This window comes from Triturus cristatus, chromosome 2_1 (assembly GCF_964204655.1).
Source record: "Triturus cristatus chromosome 2_1, aTriCri1.1, whole genome shotgun sequence".
Taxonomy (NCBI): domain Eukaryota; kingdom Metazoa; phylum Chordata; class Amphibia; order Caudata; family Salamandridae; genus Triturus; species Triturus cristatus.
The window spans coordinates 124,771,953-124,793,127 of record NC_140581.1 but is presented as its reverse complement, the minus strand read 5'-3'; the positions used below and the strand labels follow the sequence as shown (position 1 = coordinate 124,793,127).

The 21,175-nt window shown below is 49.1% G+C and overlaps 1 protein-coding gene across 6 annotated transcripts in view; it reads right to left on the bottom strand.

Annotated features, from left to right (window-relative positions):
- UBAP2 (ubiquitin associated protein 2) overlaps positions 1-21,175 on the bottom strand; it is a 1,669,217-nt gene that overhangs the window by 338,248 nt on the left and 1,309,794 nt on the right. For all 6 annotated transcript variants that reach the window (XM_085628825.1, XM_085628795.1, XM_085628777.1 and 3 more), the window contains exon 21: positions 3,750-3,800. In XM_085628825.1, the coding sequence (XP_085484951.1) occupies positions 3,750-3,800 (51 nt within the window). The remainder of the gene's footprint in view (positions 1-3,749; positions 3,801-21,175) is intronic.

The window sequence follows — 21,175 nt, the reverse complement described above, 5'->3', positions numbered from 1 at the left end:
CTGTAAAAGAAGCGATGAAAGGAACCCCTGCTAGAAGGCAATTGTAGGGCTCCCATGGATTTTGCAGTTTTGTTGTCTTTCTTCATCTTTTCAAATGAAGTAACTGTTGGCCCGAAAAGATGCTATTTATCAAATGGCTGATTAAGTATGGAGGATGGTACCTCCTGCTTGAAGCCAGAGATTCGAAGCCAAGCGTGTCTCCGCAACAGTATGCTAGTGTTGATAGCAGAAGAAGCTGTGTCCGCTGCATCTAGGGTGCATTTTATGGAAGTGTTGGTGATGAGCTTCCCTTCCTGAATGAAGTCGGTAGCTTTAGTTTTTTACTCCTCTGGTAAATGTTGCATGAGTTTTTCCAACTCATCGTAGTGGGCCCTGTCGTAGCGTGCCAACAGACCCTGAGCATTGGCAATACGCCAATAATTAGCAGCCTGTGAAGCTAATCTCTTGCCAGAGGCGCCAATAAGTTTAGACTCCTTATCAGGAGGAGGGGCGTCGCCTGTAGATTGAGAGTTAGCTGTCTTGCGGGCGTTAGATACAACAAGAGAGTCTAAAGGCAACTGGCCTTTTATGTATGTAGGTCTGTAGGAGCTTGCTTATATTTTTTATCCACTCTAGGTGTCAGTATCCTGGCTCTAACCGGGTCTTTGAAGACCTCGTCTGTATGTTTTAACATGCCCTTTAGATGGACAAAGTGTAAGTAGACCTTTGTGTGTGAATGTTTCTACAAGGAAATCCTCTTCTAGAGGGTCTGTATGCAGCTCCACCCCTTGATATTGGGCAGCCCTGTTGATAAGTTGTGCAAAGCCAATGTTGTCATCCGGTGGGGAGGGTCTGAAGGGATACAGGTCAGGGTCATTAGGTTGATCTGGATCCTTATTATAATCTTCCCAGGGATCAGCGCCATCTGGTATGTCCGGATCTAGTGGGATATCATGATCGCCTTCCTCATCCCCATCCCAAAAATCATCATCCTGTGGGTCAGGTGAATTTGGAGGTTGTGGTGAATTTGATTGTGTAATCTGCAAATTGGGAATAGGAGGAGGAGAGGGAGGTATGTAAAGGGGAGAAGGGTTATTTTCCATAGCTCTTTTTTCTTCAGAGGTATAAGGGCATCTTCTGAGAGGTGTAACTTCCGTTTTTGAAGAAGAGTAGCATGAAGCTGTTCAGTTTCCGGATCAATACTAAGTCTTTTCCGTTTTGGATCGAGTGGTGTGTCTTCGGATGGAAGTATCTTTCCCTTTAGGAGTGGATTTCGGCATAGAAGATTTGAGCTCAGTGTCTTTGGGTGCCGAGTGTTTCGAATCCGAATACTTAGTTTTAGACTGTTTAGGCTCTGGAGTTTTCGGAGTGGCAAGTTTCAGCTCCGAACTTTTCGGCGCGGAGGGTGTTGGCTCAGAGCTTTTCGGTGTGGAGCGTTTCGGCTCCGATGCTTTAGGTTTGGACGATTTCTGTTCTGAATCCTTTGTTTTGGAGGGTTTTGGCTCCAAGGTTTTCGGTGCTGAAGGTGTCTTTGGTGCCAATGGCATAGGAAGTCGCACTTGTTTCTCCTTACGTTTCAGTGCCGAAGGCGTTGGCCTGGCGCCGGAATGGGACCGGCTCGAGCCCGAGCTCGGAAGGCTTGTGTTTATGTTTCATAGCCGGGCTGGAGGGCGGGGCATCTGAAACTTTCTCTGTGTCGACCGGAGCCCGAGGGTGACACCGGAGCCTTATCTTTTGTTCGAGTGGGCACATGGGGATCTGTACTCACGGTATGTTGACCCGGAGTGACGTTCAGGTCTTCCTCCATGTTGGAGTCAGCTTCGGACACGGAGAGCAGTTCTTCAGCAGGACAGTGGTATTCTAGGTCTTCGCCGAAGATATCCGGTACGGAGCCGCTGCCGCGTTGCATCTCGTGGTGTCGAGCCCGAAAATCACGGATGGTCTTTTTCAATCGGAATGATCGACAAGCTTAGCAAGATTTTTCTTCGTGTTCCGGGGATAAGCACAGGTTGCAGACCTCGTGCAAGTCGGTTCGTGGAGATTTAGCATGACACCCGGGACATAGCTTGAACGGAGTCCGTTCCATCGACTGCTGGCCGGGTCGGCACAGGTAGGCCCGACTCAAAGTTCCAGATCGAAGGTTTTCGCAGTGTACATGATATGCATCGAATGGGAAACCACAATCAAAAGACAATTCCGTCGAGGGTAGAGGATTGCGTGTCGAAGGGGTTCGAAAACGATACTGAAACGGAGTGCAGCAATACACATCCGAACCAGATGGCGGAAAAAAACTATCTGGGGATGGAGTCGATGCCCATGCACAGCTCATATGCCTCAAACACAGCTTTCTCTGCTTCTAACTATAAAGTAAATCTGGTCCTCTTAAACGGTTCCATCTTAAACGGTTCTACTTTTGAGGGCATCAACTCTACACACTCTAATCAGACTAGAATTATATTTTATTTTTATCTCCATCCTGGCTGGTTTATATTACATGAAGGCTCCACGAAAGAAGGCTATTTGAAAATGACGATTTAATTCAAATGTTTTGGGACAAGGGGTGGGGAAAGGGGGGAGTGGGGCGGTAGGCAATAATTGAAAATCGTTTGCTTTGTATTTTAAACGTGCTGCTGATTATTGTGATACCAGGAAAAGCTGAAATTGATGCCTCACGGAGCAAGCCCTTAAATTTTATTTTAGAGCTACAAGCTTTCACTAAGTACTAACATCACAAATAGGACAAATGTATTAACCATTCATGACAAATCAACTAGCCAGTAACTTAAAAGCTGCTGTTAAAATCACTTTATTCGATTTTACTTCTTGTACACATCTGTATTTCAATTTGAAGATGTGTGGAGTATTACCATTGTCAGTTTTGTAATATGAATTTGGAGACAATCAAGCACATGTTATTTATCTGCCCTATTGTTTATTATTCAAGGATAAGGTTCCATTGATATTTATTGAGAGGGGCTGACTGACTACAGAGGTAGCTGTCAATGAATTTTACAAACATCAATAAAACAGATAAGGGATGAGTGATTATTTTTTTAAATAAATTTAACATATACCAACGTTGATCTTCTATATCCTAAGGTACATTAAACTGACTTTTTAGAATATAGAACATCAATTGCATTTATTTTGAATAGTTTTAGTAACCTGTTTTTTCTCTTTCTATCTGACACAGCTGTGACTAATATTTGATTGCTGATCTCTCTAATATCAGGGACATTTCTATTAAAATATAAGCCTGATGTTTTGTATAGATTTTATTTTACCTCTATTTGATGAACTGTTATAAGTGACATGCACTGTAAACATTTTTAAATCAATTTAGTAAACTATCTTATGAGCCTTTGATGTAGGAACAATCGCAGTCTATTACGTACTTTGAAAAATAGAAATACGTGAAATACAACAGGCCACTTCTCCAAATCCTGGGCACAAACATAAAAAGCAATTGTTTTCACATGCATAATGGAACAGTGAGTTCAAACTAGTCCATTAACCAAAATCATCCAAGAGTAGACACCTAGGGGAAACTAATGAGCATCAAGAAAGCAGATATGAAATGAAGTTCTACCACCATAAATGGGGACAACAGTGTGTCATTTTTCAGTGTTTGCACATGTTTTGGCTGAATCGGGGGTAGAAACCAGCCAAATCACCAGTACTGCCCGTGACACAGAGGAGACACTGGTTTATTACTGATGCAGACAGATTACCTCAACTACTGTTAAAATAAATCCAAATAAAGTCCTTACCATAGGCAACCTGGACTGGAGCATCTGAAGGTCATCGTAACCATAAATTTGCTTTAAAATATTGGGAGACAAAAAAATAGCAAAACATAATTTTAAGTACTTTTCTTCAAACTTTCCTAGGTTCAAATAAAAACCTCTAATTTTGTTAAGAAAACCTAAAAAACAAATTTAATAAGATGAGCAGTCAAAAGCACAATAAAAGATCGGTCACAAATTGAACATCCAAATTATATAATGATGCAGTAGAAAAAAAGGTTCCACAAAGGTAAGATATTATCACACAATAACATTCAAGAAAATGTCTTTAAACTCAATGTTTTGACACAAAAGCCTTGAAAGCACACCTTATGCATCTGCCACATCAGTCAACTAACAAATTGTGAATACCTCACATGGGGTAGTACATATAACACTTCTAACACCACAAGCCTGAAATGTGCAGCTACAAATACCAAACAGCACTAACAATTACACTTACAAGCAAACACAAATATTAAGTAAATCCATACTACTGTTAATCCGAATGAAACAAACAAACCAGACTCCATCCTGTAATTGAATCCTTGTGATTAGGGCATGATGGTGCTCAAACCTGAATACCCATATCACAAAATTATTTTTTAAAACAGGTTTCCATACACATAAATGGAACTTACACAAACCGCACTGAAATGCCATATTTTTCAATTTCGCCATCTGTACTGTGTTGGATCTGCATGTAGTGCTCTCTCTAATGTTTTCCTGCCTGTGTAGTAAGAGGTGTGATTTGCTTAGATATTTGTGGTCATGAGTGCAGGGCATATCGAACTGTATGGAATATTGTGTTGCATGTAGAACATTTTGTTGAGAGAAATGCAAGTACAGCTATACAAACTAGCACAACAAAATAATACAAACCTTTCCAATGGCAACTGAGCAATTAAATGGTTCACAAATCCAATTCTGCACCACTGTTGCACTTCTTTTAAACCCCAACCTGACAGCAAGGGACATGCTATCACATCCACCATAATTACATTACTTCTCATGAAAATAAATATTATCCAGTGAGAAATAACGGGCTTTAGTTCAACCCTTGTGACTATTTGAAGGAAGTCACAAGTGAGTGCAACAGTACTGAAGAACAAGTTACTTACATTCATTAACGTTTTCTGGGGGATACTCCAACTGCAAATTCCTAATCTTATAAAGATTACTCAAATGTATCACACTGAATCTAGAAATTAAAAACCAGTACTCATGCCTGCCGATAGATGACGTCGGACAGCTCTACACAGACATAGTTATACCCTGGAAGTGACAAACTGTGCCACATGAGAGCAGCATATAAGCGCCACTCATGTGCACGGAGATAGGTTATACATGAATTTCAAGGCAATAGTGCTTCATAAACACAAGCACAGATTAATGCAGCAGTAGTGGACCTGGTTTGAGTGGAATGAGCAGTCAATTCTTCAGGTGGCTGCTTTTTAGTTAGAGCACAGAGGATTTTAATACAGATAGATATGGTTCTTTTATGCACTTCGGCCCTGTAGGAAGTTGGATTTTTATGTAGTGTAACAATGTAGGGATACACCATGCAAAAAGTCCAGATGACCCCGATTGGTTTACAGGGGCTTAATTTAATAATACCAAGTACTCCATTAGTAGTAGTGTGGTTGAGCAGTTGAGGCTTTTCAAAGGGAAGTGTTGAGCATTTGCTGTACACAGAGTTAATAATTGAGACACATACTCAAAAAGGAATCCAGGATCAATTTAGAAAAGAATAAATTTTGTTTATATTTTATGAGACACAAGATCATTGGAATCCGGTAAGTACTTCCGGAGATATAGATTTTTGTGGAAATAGAAAATAGTAGGATAACAGTTTTGAGGTACGATACTCGAATGCAGTATTTTTATCCTGTGGGAGAAACCTACATTGCATACATATGCTTACGAACGTTTCTTGAAGGTGCCTTTAAGGATTTGAGGTGCTTATGGCCAAGTTCCAAGAGACCATTAGCTGCCTTGGTGTGTCCGGGTGAAGAGGTGTTGGTTGCGTTGGTAGCCTCGAGTGCTACACGTTAAAGTCAATGGAAGAGTACCTGCGAAAAAAGAAAGGCTGCAAGTGGGGACAAGTACGACAGAACTTAAAGGGGGGCTCTGCTCTTGAGGGTCTCTGGAGCAAGGAGACACAATCATTATTACGTGACCCCGGGCTGTGGGACTCTGAGCTGAGGTGTTTGGCCTGCTGGCCGTTTGCGTTGGAGGCTCTCACGGTTCTTGGGTGAACCTGGACAGGGAAAGAAAACAAGACAGCACAGCCACTCTTGGTGTAGGCCTCGTCGTCCTGAAGTCCCTCAACTTTTGGCTGAGGTGGAGTTCGTGCTGGACACATCACAAGCCTTGGTTGAGGCAAATGCTCCGATATCCAGGCTATTGGTGCAGGTAAGCTCCTGAATGGTCTAGCGTCTCGAAACTTGCTGGAAAGATGGGGCTGACCTCTGGGAACCACAGTGACCTCCTCCTGGCGAGATGCTTCCTTGGTGAGTCAGATTGACAGTAAAACGAAGAAACAGGCAAGTGTGGTCGGTGACTGCAGATACAGGGGGATGACTCCTCCGATCCAAAGTGAGAATTTCTGTGGTTGGCGAAGCGCTTGACAGTCCTCCCAAGGCATAGGAGGATGCACAGCTTTTGGACGAGCAGGATCAGTGCAATTGTTGAGGTTAAATTCCAGCAACAAGGCATGGTTTGGCGCCAAGTTCAGGGTAAGTCCTCAGTTCTCATGGTGCCTGCTCTTCTCTGTCCATCTTATGTTCCCAGGTAGACAAATCCGATTTCCTGGTTGTAGGAAAGTAGGATCTTTCAGACATGGTTGGCCCCACGTTTTGCCGTGTGTCAGTGTGTTTAGACTGTAGTTCACTGGGATACTGTTAACCAGGACCCCCAGTGTTGGTGCGCTCTCCTCTAAATTTAAGTTGGTAAGTACTTTGTACACTCCCCAATTGGTATACTGGTATAGCCCTACAAGTCCCTAGTAGGTGGTACTAAGGTACCCAGGGCACTGGTACACCAGGGTTCTCTAATGGGCAGCAGCATGCGAGCACATGCAAACTTTGTATACAGGCCTACATTGTAGCATGTGTGAAATGGTGCATGAAGCTTTCAACGCATGTAGTAGGTTTACCTTATATCCCGGTCACTGCACTTGGACCCTAGAAGTCACCCCTAAGGTAGGTAGGTCCTTCAGACCAAGGGCAAGGTGCATGGTCCTAAGTGTGAGGGTGCCCCTGAATTAGCAGTGGCACACCTGCAAACCTCATACTCCATTTCCCGGGGTTTGTAAGTGCAGGGAAGCTATTTAAAGGTATGTAGTGGACACCGGTGAACACGAGCTGTCCAACTACATAATGGCATCTCCAAACATAGTCATGTTTGGTATCAAACATGTTGGAATCATGCAACTACATCGATTACAGAGTTAGTTACCAGATACCACGTTCTGTAGGGCTCCTTAGAGGACCATCTTCATATCTACCTGTGTAGCCTTGCAGGGTCTGCATGCAAGCCACTGCCGCGCAGACGCCAGACACTGTTCTGCACTTCTGCTGCTGACCCTACCTCGGGCAGGGGAACGCAGAACAAAGGTTTTCTAGGAGAGGAGAGATGATACCACCTCTCCCCAAGAACTGAGTCTCTGGGCTAAGGTGGGGGTCTTCCGAGCATCTCCGGACTGCTTTGAAGGGCACATTTGGTGCCCTCTTTCCATACGGATTATGGCTACCTACCCAGTAAGCATCTGTTCTTGGCATGTAGAGTTGTAGAATCAAATGCTTTGCTTACTCCTGCCATCTACTGTTGGGTCTAGATGTTTGCAAGCTGTTTTGTTCGAAAAAGTCTTTCCCAGTCACGAGGTAAAGTGACTCCTCCTTTTGGCGATAGTGCGCATGAGCATCAACGAACAAGTTACTTGCCTTCGGTAATGATGCATCTGTAAGAGACATACATTAGTTATAGATTCCTTACCTTAGAATTACTCCCAGGCATCTGACTGAATCCAGAGAAATGTTTTCTTTGTAGTACCCCTGCGTGTCGGTAGGTGGCGTCGGTCGGCTTCACGTCCGTCGTTGGCGTTGTGGTCGTCTACTTAGACGCCGCCCCTGCACGCTGACGTCAGTTCTGACACGACTTTCCACGCCAGAAGTGCAGAGCCATGCAAGACACTGACCACTGGTGCACAAAATCAGGGCCCAGGAAGGGAGTCCCTATCCATAGAAGTAAGTTCGCAGGACAGGGAGGATGGGTGGGCGTGAGAAAGTGCCCTCTTTCTTGCATGGTATGCCCCGACATTTTGCTGAATTGCTGATGTTCTTTGACTGAGTGTGCCCTGGGCTCCTGCTAATCAGGTACCCAGGGCCTATGTTCCTTCCCTAAAATTGCATTGAAGCATAAAACCCAATTGGCATCTTTGGCCACATTTCAGCCCCTGGTAAATGGTACCACAGGTACCCAGGGCACTGTGACCAGAGAAGGCCTCTAAGGGCTGCAGAACTTATTGTGCAACCCTTAGAGGTCCTTTACCCTGACACACACAGCCTTTGCAGGCTGCATGCCTTGGTGAAGAACAAAGTGAAGAGTCGACCTGGCACACATGTGCCATGCCCACAAAACCAATGCCCTGGCATAGATCAGGCACCCCTCTAGAAGGGTGCACTATGCTAGTGGTGAGGGTACAGGTGCATGAGCCCTGTACCCCTACAGTGCCCAAGTCCATTCTTGGGCATTGTAAGTGCAGTGCTGCCATTAAGAGTATATGGTGCTGGGAGTTTGTCATTACGAACTCCACAACACCATAATGGCTCCAATGAAAACTGGGAAGTTTGGTATCAAACTTGTCACCACATTAAACCCAAACTGATGCCAGTGTGGGATTTAATGTAAAATACACAACAGAGGGCATCTTGGAGATGCCCCCTGAAACTCGACCAATTTCTAGAGAACTGACTGAGTGGCTGCTTAGGCTTCCACCAAAAGACATGTTTCTGGACCCCTGGGTCGAGAGCCTGCCGCTCTCGGGGGCCTGAAACAATGCACATCCTGGGACGAGGTGCCAAGCTTCCTCCCCCAGGATGGGCAGGGATCACGAAGGGGAAGCTTCAAAGGCATGCCGCTTTTGTGAGCCTCCCCAGACCATTTGTACGAGTTACTTACCTTCGGTAACGATGTATCTGGTAGAGGCGTTGTCTAGCTGCAGATTCCTTAACTTATAAATCCCCAGGCATCAGACTGGATCCGAAAAAAACTTTGCAGCAGCACCTCTGCACGCCGGGGGATGGCGCACATGACCCCCGCCCTGATGTCGTCCACGTACGTGACGTCAGCGAGGTCATATAAGTCCCTACCGGCGCGCTGACATCAGTTTTCTTCGCAGAAACTTTTCCGCGATACAATGCAGAGCCACCAATAAAAGTATGGAAACCGTGTGTGATGGATGAAAATCCATGAATAAATAAGGAGGATGGTGCAGACACCATTGTAAAAGACATAATTAGACACCACCTACATATAGATGGACAAGCTGTGAGAAAGAACCTAGCAAGCTAAGCGAAGACTCTTCCCTAGTGTTAGATGGGAAGAACATCCCAACAGACAGAAATAGACTGTTAGTACCATGCAGAATAACAGACAAAAATAGACTGCCAGTACCATGCAGAACTGTGCCGTACAGCAAGAACGGAGCACAGAGAGAACAACAGTCCACCGCAGGAATGAAAAGTCTGGCACTGCCCCTGTAGTAACAGAGGTCTGAAACAGAGGCGAGTAGAGCCCCAAATAAGACTACCGTAGAGGACCCCAGAACCCAAATGCCAACAGAGAAGGCGGAAAGACAGCAGGAGAAGAAGAAAATGAAGAGTAATCTCCTGGTGAAGGAAAAATCGATAAGGCCTCATTTTACAGTTAAGAAATCGTTGAGAAGGAGGCAACATTATTATTTGACAGAACCCCTTAGAGGGAGTCAGTGGCATTATGGCAAATCTCAAAGGGGCGCAACAATGTGAGCACCCATGAGAGAAAAAAAAACCCAACAATGCCAACTGTAACAGGGGGGCCAGTGGAGAACCCCACTTGGCAAGGCACTCACAGAACGGGGAGGCTGGGTGGGTGTTAAGGAATCTGCGGCTAGACAACGTCTCTACCAGATACATCGTTACCGAAGGTAAGTAACTTGTACATCTGATAGAGACATCTAGCCGCAGATTCCTTAACTTAGAATAGATACCACAGCCATACCCCAAAGGGAAGGTGGGTCCTGCGACAGAACAACAAAAAGGTGTCAATCATTTTAGCCGGCAGCAGTGACGGACAATGGGAAAAGCTGTGGCGGAACAGCCCGACAGCAACCCAAGCAGCTCGGAAGAGCAGAAATAACGTGATGGCAGATATCCTAAAAATGCCAGAATGGTGTGACACCATACCAGTATTAAAAAGCAGCAGGTAGAACGGCCTGAGCCACATACCAGAGCAAAGAGAGAGAAAGAAAGAAGGACTACTCTTCGCTTAATGGCTCACGATCCGGACACCGATTCAAGTTAAAAAAGAACCAGAAGAGATGCAACCAGAGCCTAACAGACTAGCCTATAGAAGGAAGGCTGAAGGAGCCGATGCCAAGAGTCTAAAGGCAAGAGCTAGAACCTGAGCAATGCGATTGGAATAGCCGGCGGTAGCATCAATGTTAAGCCCGCCGAAGCAGGTAGAAACACGCAGCAGGCAAACGGCCACAGAGACCTTAAAGTGATTTACACCAGAAGCTTAAGAGTGCCCGACTGGGCAGTATGAAGCCAAAGCGAGAAAAAACCTACAATATAGACTTACAGGCAGTAGTCAAGGACCACTGCCATCAGAAGAGCTGTCCCGCAGTCGTAGCGTTAACAATTGGAAAGAGCCTCAGAATCCGAGACCAAACACTCCAGAAAAGACACTTACAGTGTGGAACACCAAAAAGGGAGCCTTTGTCAAATTGGGAAATCCCCCCAGTAAGCGGAAGCAAGGAGGAACCTATGGGCAACTTGCAACAGCTCAGAAAAGCTACCCCACACATCACAGCCCCAAAAAGAGGTGGAGACGTAGGAAGAAGAATACCAAAGCAACCGGCACATATACATACCGGAGCATAACTAGTACAGTTGTTTTTGAAGAGGAGAGCAAGAAACCTCCCAAGGAGGTGGAACAGGCAACAGGCAGGATGACCATGGCGTAAGAAGCCAGCACCAGGGAAAAGATCGACCCGAGCACCTTCAGAGGTGGCTGAAAGCAAAGACTCTGCAGAGTCCCACGGGGCAGAAGTAGCCCGAGCTAAAACACACATTGTATTCAAGGATCTTAGTGCCGCACTAGTGGAGGCAAGGACGTTCCTGCCCCAAGACTCTAGCCATCGGGACTCCCAAGAGGGAGGAAGCATTAGAGGAGAGAAGGAGGGGAAAGCAGTCTGCAACACAAACCCTTGCACATCAGGGTGTACAAAAAGACAAACAGGATCATGTGGAGCTGGACGGTGGCGGTGCAAAACTGAACGAGCCTCCGGGTCACCTGAAGCAGGCCAGACGAAGGTACCTAAAAGGGTATCATAAACGGAAGCCTCAAAGGGTAGAAGCGGCTCCACAGTCCCAGAGCCCCGATGAAGGACCTCAAGCAAGGGGGCAGTCTAGGGGGCAGAAGGGGGTTTCATGCTCAAAATGCGGGTGGCCAATGAGACCACCCTCAAAAAAAGCCGCACCGGCCTCGGTAGCCCTCCGAGCAGGAGACCACTCATCAGTGGGGGAGGGTTGTAAACTGACCCTCCCCAGACAGTGAGGGTTTGACCAATGTTCCACAGAAGGGAGTCCCATGGAAGAATGAGGATCCTGACGTTGCTCCTGGGGAGGCGAGGAGCCTGCCGGATCTGGAAGCTCCAGAGGAAGCTCAACAAATTCCAAGGTGGGCACAGGCAGTAGTACGTCCGGTGATGGTGGGCGAGAAGACGGCACCGAACTCCCTCCCGAGGCCTCTGGAGAAGTGTCCATAATTCTGCGCCAACACGGTGCCGAAATGACGCGCTCCGGCGCCAACCCTGTGTCATTAGACGCCGACTCGGCTGCATCGACTCGGCATCATCCGGCGCCGAGACTATGATAAGCTCCCCTTCTGAGGAAGGAGCAGACATCAGAGCCGGGGAGGCAGGCTTTCGGCGCCGACCCGGCGTCGACTCCACCTTATCCATGCTAGGCTCCAACTGCGGGGAAAGGAGCGGCGGTGGAGCTGAGCCTCTGACGCTGGTACGGCGCCGACCCCGGCTCCAGACAGGCGACTGCCTGCCCGGGAGCCCAGGGCACACAAACAGGCTCCGACACCGGAGAAAGCTATGGAGGCGGAGCCAAGGAGGTGAGCCTCCAGCGACGGTACGGCGCCGACCCCGGCTCCAGACAGACGTCTGCCTGACCGGGAGCCTGGGGTGTGCTCAGAGCAGGGCTATGAGCACGGGCAACCACCTGCAGTGCTGCAGGGAGCCCAGCGGGGCTATGCAGCACGGCAGAGGCGCTGTGGGTCGTAGAGGGAGACCCAACTGGGCCGCGCCCTAACCGTACCACATCTCCGATGTCCCTGGAGGGGTGAGGCTCAATTGGCGCCAGGGGCGAACCCACCGGCGAGTCCGGAGAGCCCACAAGAAGCGGAGTCCCCTAGGACGGCCCAGGGACGGGAGGGGGCCCAAGGGAGGCCTGCAAAGCTGCGGCATATGTCTCCATTTGGGCCTGAGTTGCCCCCACACCCGGAAAGGGCGTGTAGGGAGTCTGCTGTGAATGCACGCCCAGAATGTTCTGGGAACCAGAGCCCCTGACAGCAGAAGAAGAAGGAGGTAGAAGACCTTGGCGACAAGCGCCTCGACTTACCAAGTGGCGAACGGCGGCCCCGGACCACAGAGGTCGAACGACGGCGGGAGGGACCTGCCGTTGAAGAAGCCGGGGGCCAAGACGACTCTGACCTGGACAACCGCGACGAGAGAAGCTTCATACGGCGCTTGCGCAGACTTGGGCTTCAGGTGTTGGCACGCCTCACAGTCGGTGGAGTCATGGTGCTTGCCCAGACACCACATACAATTAAGATGCGGGTCCGTTGCGGACAACTGTCGTGAACAGGAATTACAAGTTTTAAAGCCCGAAGGCATCGCACACTGTTCCGACGCGAAGCGTCGACAAGGCCTGAAAACAGTGCCAGGAGGGACTTATATGACCTCGCTGACGTCACGTACGTGGAAGACGTCAGGGCGAGGTCTTGTGGCGCCGTCCCCCGGCGCGCATAGGTGCTGCTGCAAAGTTTTTTCCGGATCCAGTCTGACGCCCAGGAATATTATAAGTTAAGGAATCTGCAGCTAGATGTGTATCAGATGCTGCTTTCAGCAACTGGTCCCCACTGATTCTACCCCCCACTTTGGGCAGGAGAGTCGGCGGGAAAAACAAGTGAATGAAAGAGGTGTGCCCACCTCTGCCAACTCCACCCCTCAGGTGGAGGAGGCGAGGTGAAGCACAACTCTGAGTCCCTTCCATTTTGAGGAAAGGGGGACCCAACCAACCAGGGACAGGCTCCTATCCCCCTCCCACTGGAGGGTGGCACAATAGGGGGTGTACCCACCCCAGGGAAGGGACCCATTGGTCCCTGCCCTTTACCTACCTGTAACGCCCCTAAATCTAGTATTTAGGGGGCACCCTGAACCTTGCTTCCTCAGATCCAGCCTGCCAACAAGAAGAAAAGAAGAAGGACTGAACAGCCGTGCAGCCAGCTAACAAGAGGAAGACGCCCACTGACTTGGCCCCAGAGCTACCGGCCTGTCTCCCCTCGAACCTGCTCCTGCGAAATCCTGGTGTGTCCTGCAGCCAGCGATCTCAAAAACCCAGGAGGACCTGCCTGCCTTCACTTCCAAAGACAGCTTCTCCTGTGAACACTGGATTTGTTCAACTGCAACCTCTGGCAGCAGCCAGAGACCTCGATTCCAGCACACTCTGCACCCGCAGAACCCGGGCCCGGCTCGAGTGGAAAAACACCACGAGGAGATCACCCCCGCATTCCTGACCAGAGATCCGGCGACCCTGACCTGCCTCAAGCCTCCAGCAGATGCCTGCAGTCTAAATCCAGAAGGCCCCCCCTAACCGCGACCAGGAGCTGGTAAGAAGATCCGACCCCAAAAGGCACCCCTGCAGCAGACCCCCACGGCCTTGTGTGCCCAAACCGACCGTGCCTAACCAACACTTAACTTCCCAACTTACCTCTCCAAGTGGGGGTCGCACCCAGAAGTCCTTAGTCTCCCTGCTGCAGTGCTTTTGCAAACCGGAAGTTCTCCATACAAAACAACAGGGCGCCAGACATCGAAACAGCACCCTGCACCCGGCCGCCCCAGTGCCGCTGAGGGTGCACCTTTTGTGCTACTTTGTTTCCCCATTTGCCCCGACCTAAACCCCAGGAGCTGTGCTCCCACAGCCCAGTGGCTTGCAGCAGCCACCAACCGGAGGCCCCACACCACACATTGGATAATATTGGGCCTCAACACTCTGCACCCGGCCGCTCTAGTGCCGCTGAGGGTGCAACAACAGTGCATCCCTGACCATGGGGGACCCCTGAGCCTAACCCCAGAACTTTAACTCCCACAGTCGATAACTTACATGTGAACTGATAACCTGTTTTTCCTCCATAGGATAACATTGACAATTTTCTTCCAAAGAATTTGGAGTTTTGAAATCTCAAAATATTCTCTAAAAATCGCACAAATAACCAAAACGTATTTACTTACCTGGTTGCAGGAAATGTCCCAGTGCTGAATCTAGGTATCCAGCACGGAGTTAGAAAAGTAACGTAACAAGTAACTTACCTGTAATTTACTGAAAAAGCCTATTCATTTCAATGTACTGCATTTGCGAAGAGTTGCAAACTACTGCATCCCATGTAAATCAAAGTACAATTTCTATTGCATTTTCAAACTGTTCTATATTCAGCAACTTATTACTGAAAAGTATTTAATGCTTACCTGTGCCAGGCTTGCTTGGTTCTAAAATAAACCAACAGTATATATTTTTATACAAAAACAACTGGCCTAGAGTTCAGTTCTTGAGTGTGTGAATTTATTTGCTGTCTGACTGTGTACATCAAGTGCTTAAAACTGTCCTCTGCCTTACTGCTCGACCACTCTACCACAAACAGAGAGTAAGGTTCTATCTAACTTTAACCTCCGCCTACCTCTCGGGTCACCTGGACTCTATACACAATACCTCATTTTGGTGTAGTATATATAGAGCCAGTTTCCTACAGTCGGGCAGTTAGGAATCTATAACTAATGTATGTCTCTTACAGATACATCGCTACCAAAGGTAAGTAATGTACGTGTTACTTACCTTCTGTAACGATGTATTTGGTAGAGACACAGTCTAGACACAGATTCCTTAACTTAGAATGTCCCCAGGCATCAGACTAGATCCGGAACTTTTTTGCAGCCGCATCTCAGCGCGCTGGGGGACGGCGCAGCATGGCTTCGCCCTGACGTCGTCCGCAAGCATGATGTAAGCGAAGCCATATAAGTACCTCCCGGCGCGCTGTCAGTTTTCTTCTGAGAAGCTTTACCGCGCCACGACGCGGAGCCACCACCAAAAACGGTGAGAGCATGGGAACAGTGTGTGAAAAATTATGAAAATCAGTGAATTAAAAAGAATGGGATGGTGAGGAACATCACCATAAGGTACAGTAACAAGCACTGTACACTGAAAGCAATTGAAGAGAAAGAGCCGAGTCAGAGGTCTGAGAAGAAGCACCGCAAAGCGAAGGCAATGCCCTCCCCTGAGGAAAACGATATTTGAAAAGAATACCAAGGCAGACGACAGAAAGCCTGCAATCGTAAGATCAGACTGTGACAGGCAACAGAACATGAACCGTATAATTAAAAACGATCCACCAAAGGTTGGCAACACTATGCATGCCATAATCTCTTTAAGAGAACTACCGGACTGAGGCCCAGTCAAGAGACCCCAAGCCAATTGACAGTAGCAGAGTCAAAGACAAGAGACCGTAAAACAACGAAGTAGGTTGGGAGGGAAGGAATAAAAACATTAGAAGGCTTCACACTGGAAGAACCAGGGTGCAGGAATGTAGGAGGAGACACGAACCCTCTGCCCCAGCACTAGAATAGGAGGAGCAGAACAGAGAAAAAGAAACTCCTGAGGAGAAAAGATGAAAGAGGTCACCCCGCAGAAAGACAAAGCCATCCAAAGGGAGGCAAAAGCCTAAAATTCAACCTGAAAAGGTTCTCGCAGAGCGGGGAGGACAGGCGGGCGTTAAGGAATCTGCGGCTAGACTGTGTCTCTACCAGATACATTGTTACCGAAGGTAAGTAACTCGTACATCTGATACAAGACATCTAGCCGCAGATTCCTTAGCTTAGAACAGATATCAAAGCCATACCCCACAGGAGGAGAGTCTGCGACTGAACCCCATCAAGTTCCAAAGGAACCCAGCCGTCAACAAGTTGAAGAAACACAGTGGGGGCAGCAATGCCACAGCGGCCAATCCCAGACCAAGAGCTCTACAAGGAGCGACAAACAGTGGGAGGCAAAGGAACACAAGCCGTCGAGGGACGGCATGAAAGCCCGTCAGTGCACCCAGTGGAGAAAGGGAGCACAGAACCCGAAGGGCAGCGCGGGACAAGAAAGTCCAAAACGTCAGGAAAGAAAAGGAAGCGATCAAAGGAACCGAGGGATCCGCAGGATCTGACGGGTGTGCAAAAGAGAAGGTCCCAGAGAGAGGACAAGACGGTATGACCAAGTCCAAGCATACAATTGGAATATGCAGAACAGTGGGAGGAGCACTGTTGAAGCGCACCAACGAGGACACCGGGAACAGCAGCGTTAGGATGCTGACCATGGCCAGGAAGAGCAAATGTCACGAGAGACACTAGACTTGAGAGTGCGCAATCGCCCCCTTCCAAAGAGACATTGGAAAGGTCGGACATTAAAAACATAAAACCATGACTACAAAGGCCATGCGATAGACAGAAGTACACAGGTAGACCGTGTGTACAGCCAGAACCATGCCCACCAAAAGGAAAGGCACCAGGAGTGCCGGGAGAAGAATCCAGAGACGAGAGATGCCACACCAGGTACGCAACCTGTGAAAGCGATCCATGAAGCGAACACACACAGAATGAATGACTGCATCTACGAGAAGACTATGGCAAGGCCAAGGACACCACAGCAAGGACCTAGTGTACATGACCCCTGGGTGTGTGTAAACGACAGACAGAACAAGCATCAGGAGAAAACTCAGCCATAAAGGATGAGTGGCATAAAAGAAACAAGAGTGCACCATAGGTAGCAACAGCTGTCTTGTAACAGAACTGGACTGATAAAGTCCAGATCTATAAGTGACACCAGCCACTCGGCAGGGAGAGGCCACGGTCCCCCGCGAGGCAAACTGGAAGGAACCAATAGGAAATGCACATAGAGTAACAAGAATTGTATACAAGACCACAAAAGACAGTGAACGTCCGTAGGAGAGCACCTCTACAGAGCAATGCAGCAGCATGCTGAAGTAGAAGAATGCAGAAACTCCTGCTCGGATGGCAGCAGGGGAAGAGGAAAAAACCCGTGCCAGGGAAGTACTCAGGAAAGCAAGGCACAAGGCAATGTACATGAGCGGTGCAAGTGGCTAAGATGCCACCATGCAAGAACACAGTACAAAAAGCACTACCCACCATGGGGAGATCCAGGCAGCGCAGAAGCGTAAGGAAAGTGTCAGCCTTCTGCAACAATGAAGACAGTAGGGAGCAACCCCCGGACACACACACAACATAGGAGAAGTGCGCCGGGTCAGCACTGTGAGCCTTGGTACAGCAATAGGGCACCGACCAAGGCCATCCACAGGTAGGACATCCACAGCGGCAGAACCACGCAGAAATGAAGACAAGGTACAACCCCAGAGAAAGGGAGCACCCACACTTGCAAACGAATGCCATGGACGAACCACAGACTCCAACGGATAGGCCAGAGAGTGGTGCCAACCGATGGACCACATGAAAGAGAAAAAGATCACAGTTACATTGATAGGGCAACGCCCACCGAAAAAGACTCCACAGGAGCCTACCAAGCCTTAAATGTAAGGGAGGTAGCTACACAGTAACCAACTAATACCCCACATAGGGTAAGCGCCAACCCCAGCAAGGGGCACCTCTTGAGCAGCAGGGGCTCAGACAGAGGATCAACAGAACAGAAGCAGCCGATCCGCTGCAATAAAGGGATGCAAAAACGGCGATGAGCCGTCCAGACGACCTGGGTATTACAGCATGAACCAAGGGCCCAGCATAGCACTGCACATGGAAGTAAGAGACAGGAAAAGGATTTAAAATAACTGAAATTTATAGCAGGCTCGACAGGATGCGGTCGACTGCTGAGTCCGCGTGACTGTCAAAAAAGGATACGCCATCAAACGGCAAATCCCGTCGACTCTACCGAATTTTTTCAGGAAAACTACCATCGCGCAGCCAGGCATGGAGGCGCAGAGCAACGGACCTGGCCATTCCCTGACCCACATAGTCGGTAGAGTCAATGGCCCACCTAATGGTAAATTGTGCCATTTCTCGGCCATGATAAATTAGACAAGCCAGGTCAGTACGAGGACCTTCCAGAGGAGAGTGAAGAAGACCTTCAACCGAGTCCCAAAGGACAAAGGTAGCTCGTGCAAACACGCAAGTTGTGTTTAAAGCACGGATGCCCAAACTAGTGGACGCAAAAATATGGCAGCCACAGGTCTCCAACCAGCGAGACTCCCTAGTGGGAGGCAGTAACAGGAGAAGAGAAGGATGCGTGGCGAAAGCCACCTGGATCACCCGGCCATGAGCCCTAGGATGAAGGGACAAGCAGACCGGGTCACCCGGAGGCAGGCGATGGCGATGTGCAATGGCCCGCTCCACAGGGTCGCCTGAGGAGGGCAGAGCACACGTGCCAAGAAGAGTGTCAAATAACGACCCATCAAAAGGCAGTAAAATGCTCCCCCTCCACATCACCTTGGTGGAGGATATCCAATAATGGATCTGAAGACAAAGAGACCGAGGGGGGCACCAAGTGTAGAAGAGTTGCAGCCTCGTGAACAGCCCTCACAAAGGCAGCACTAGCCTCTGTAGCCATTCTAGGTGGCGATATCAGATCATCTGTAGGAGATGGTTGAAGGCTAAGTCTTCCAACAGAAAGAAGAGACACAGCAAGTAGATGAGCAGGGGGCCACTGGCCAAAGGGCAAGGAGACACCCCTAGGTGTTCCAGGTCCGCATCCCCCTCAAACAGAGGAACAATAGAGACCGGCACCGCCCCCGACGTCTAGTCGGCGTAGACAATAAGCAGAGGCGACTCGGTCCGGTCTCGGACTGGCGTCGACTGCCCCTCCACAGAACCCTGTGGAGAGGAAGAGGATGTCGACAAGGAGTCAATACCCTCGGTGCAGACACCACCGAAGTTTGCACAGGAAGCCGCAAAGAGCTATGCGGAGATGGCAGATGAGCTCAACTGGGATGCCCCTCTGGGCCGTGTTCCGACGTCCCACTGACTCCGGAACCGGAGTCGAGGGACTCGGCCGGCGCCGTGGGCAAACCCGCCAGGGAAGATCCGACCCGAGTCCCTACCTCCACTGTGGGGCCCGAAGGCGCACCAGGGAGAGGAGGTGACCCAAAAATAGAGTGCAGAGCCCTAAAATAGGCTTCCATCTGGGCCGGAGTCGCCCCATCACCCGGAAAGGGTGGGAATAAGGGGGTCGACTCCTGGGGGGTCAGCAGCCGGCAAGGACAGGGAGCCGTGAGCCCCGCTGTCACGTTGAAGTGAGGCCGATGACCTCTGTGACTTGTGCTTCCGCTTACCTGCGTGAGGCGAATGACGTCCGCGAGAACGACTCAGTGACCGGACTCGAACAGAAGCCCCAGCCTGAGATGGAGAGTGGTGTGGGGGTGCCGAGCGGGACATCCAGGCGGCCAATAGTTTCATCCAGTGCTCCCACAGGGACTTTGGCCTCATTTGCTGGCAGGCGTTGCACTACTCTGAGTCGTGGTGCGCTCCTAAGCACCACATGCAGATCGCGTGCGGATCGATCGCCGACATCTGCCGGGCGCACGTCTCACATGCCTTAAAGCCCGAAGGCATCACACACTGTTCCCCGACGCCCGAAAGCGTCCAGAAGGCACTGCTTACTCCTGGATCCGAGTCGGGATGCAGAAAAGAAGGAAACTGACGTCACAGCGCTGGGAAGGACTTATATGGCTTCGCTGACGTCATGTCTGTGGACGTCAGGGCGGAGCCATGCGGCGCCGTCCCCCGTCACACAGAGGTGCAGCTGCAAAAAAATTCCGGATCCAGTCTGACGCCTGGGGATATTCTAAGTTAAGGAATCTGCAGATAGATGTCTCTATCAGATTTGTTCATCTGAGAGAGACAATTAGTTATAGATTCCTTACCTTAGAATAGATACCCCTGCAATACCAACCCCGGAGGTGGATAGGCGAACCAAGTTCACACCAGGAAGTCCTGGAGAACATAACAGCCGAAAAAGCAGTCTCTCTGGACTTGGCTGTCCAGATGCCCACACGGCTGCCTGACAGATGTCATTCAACGGTAGTCCACGCCCCAAAGTGGCTGCCATAGCTCTATTAGAGTGGGCGCAGTCCTACTGGAGGTACCTTTTTAGTCAAAGAATAACAGATCTTGATGCATAGGACAACCCATCGAGAGATGGTATACTTGTGCACTCCCTGACCCTTCTTGGCACCCATATAACTCATGAAGAGTTGATAGTCCACCCGAAAATCTTTAGTGTGGTAAAGGCAGAAGGACAGCGCACGTTTTCGGGCCAGACTGTGGAGTCTCACCTCTTTGGAAGGCAGCGGAGGTGGGAAGAAGGTGGGGAATGTGATGGTCTGACCTATGTGGAGGGAGATAACCACTTTGGTCCGAAAAGAGGGCCTAGTGCGAAGAACTACTTTGTCCAGATGAACATCCAGAAAGGGAGGTTTGGAAGATAAGGCCTGAAGTTCACTCACCCGGAGAGCAAAGGTGATGGCCAGCAAGAAAGCAGTCTTCCAAGTAAGGAGGCAAAGAACACAATTATGTAGTGCCTCAAAGGGAGCACACATAAGATAAGTGAGGACACAATTCAAGTACCACTGGGGCATTACAACAGGAGAAGGAGGAAAGAGAGGAGTAATTGCCTTCAGAAATCTGGTAACAATCGGGTACTTGAAAAGAGAAGGCTGATCAGGAAGGCAAAGAAAGGCCGAAAGATAGCCCAGAGCAGAGCCCTGCTGGGCCAAGGAAAGAACGAAGAGGAGAACCTCAGAAACAGGGGCAGAAAGGGGATCCACAGCCTTTGCTGTGCACCATGCCACAAATTTGTTCC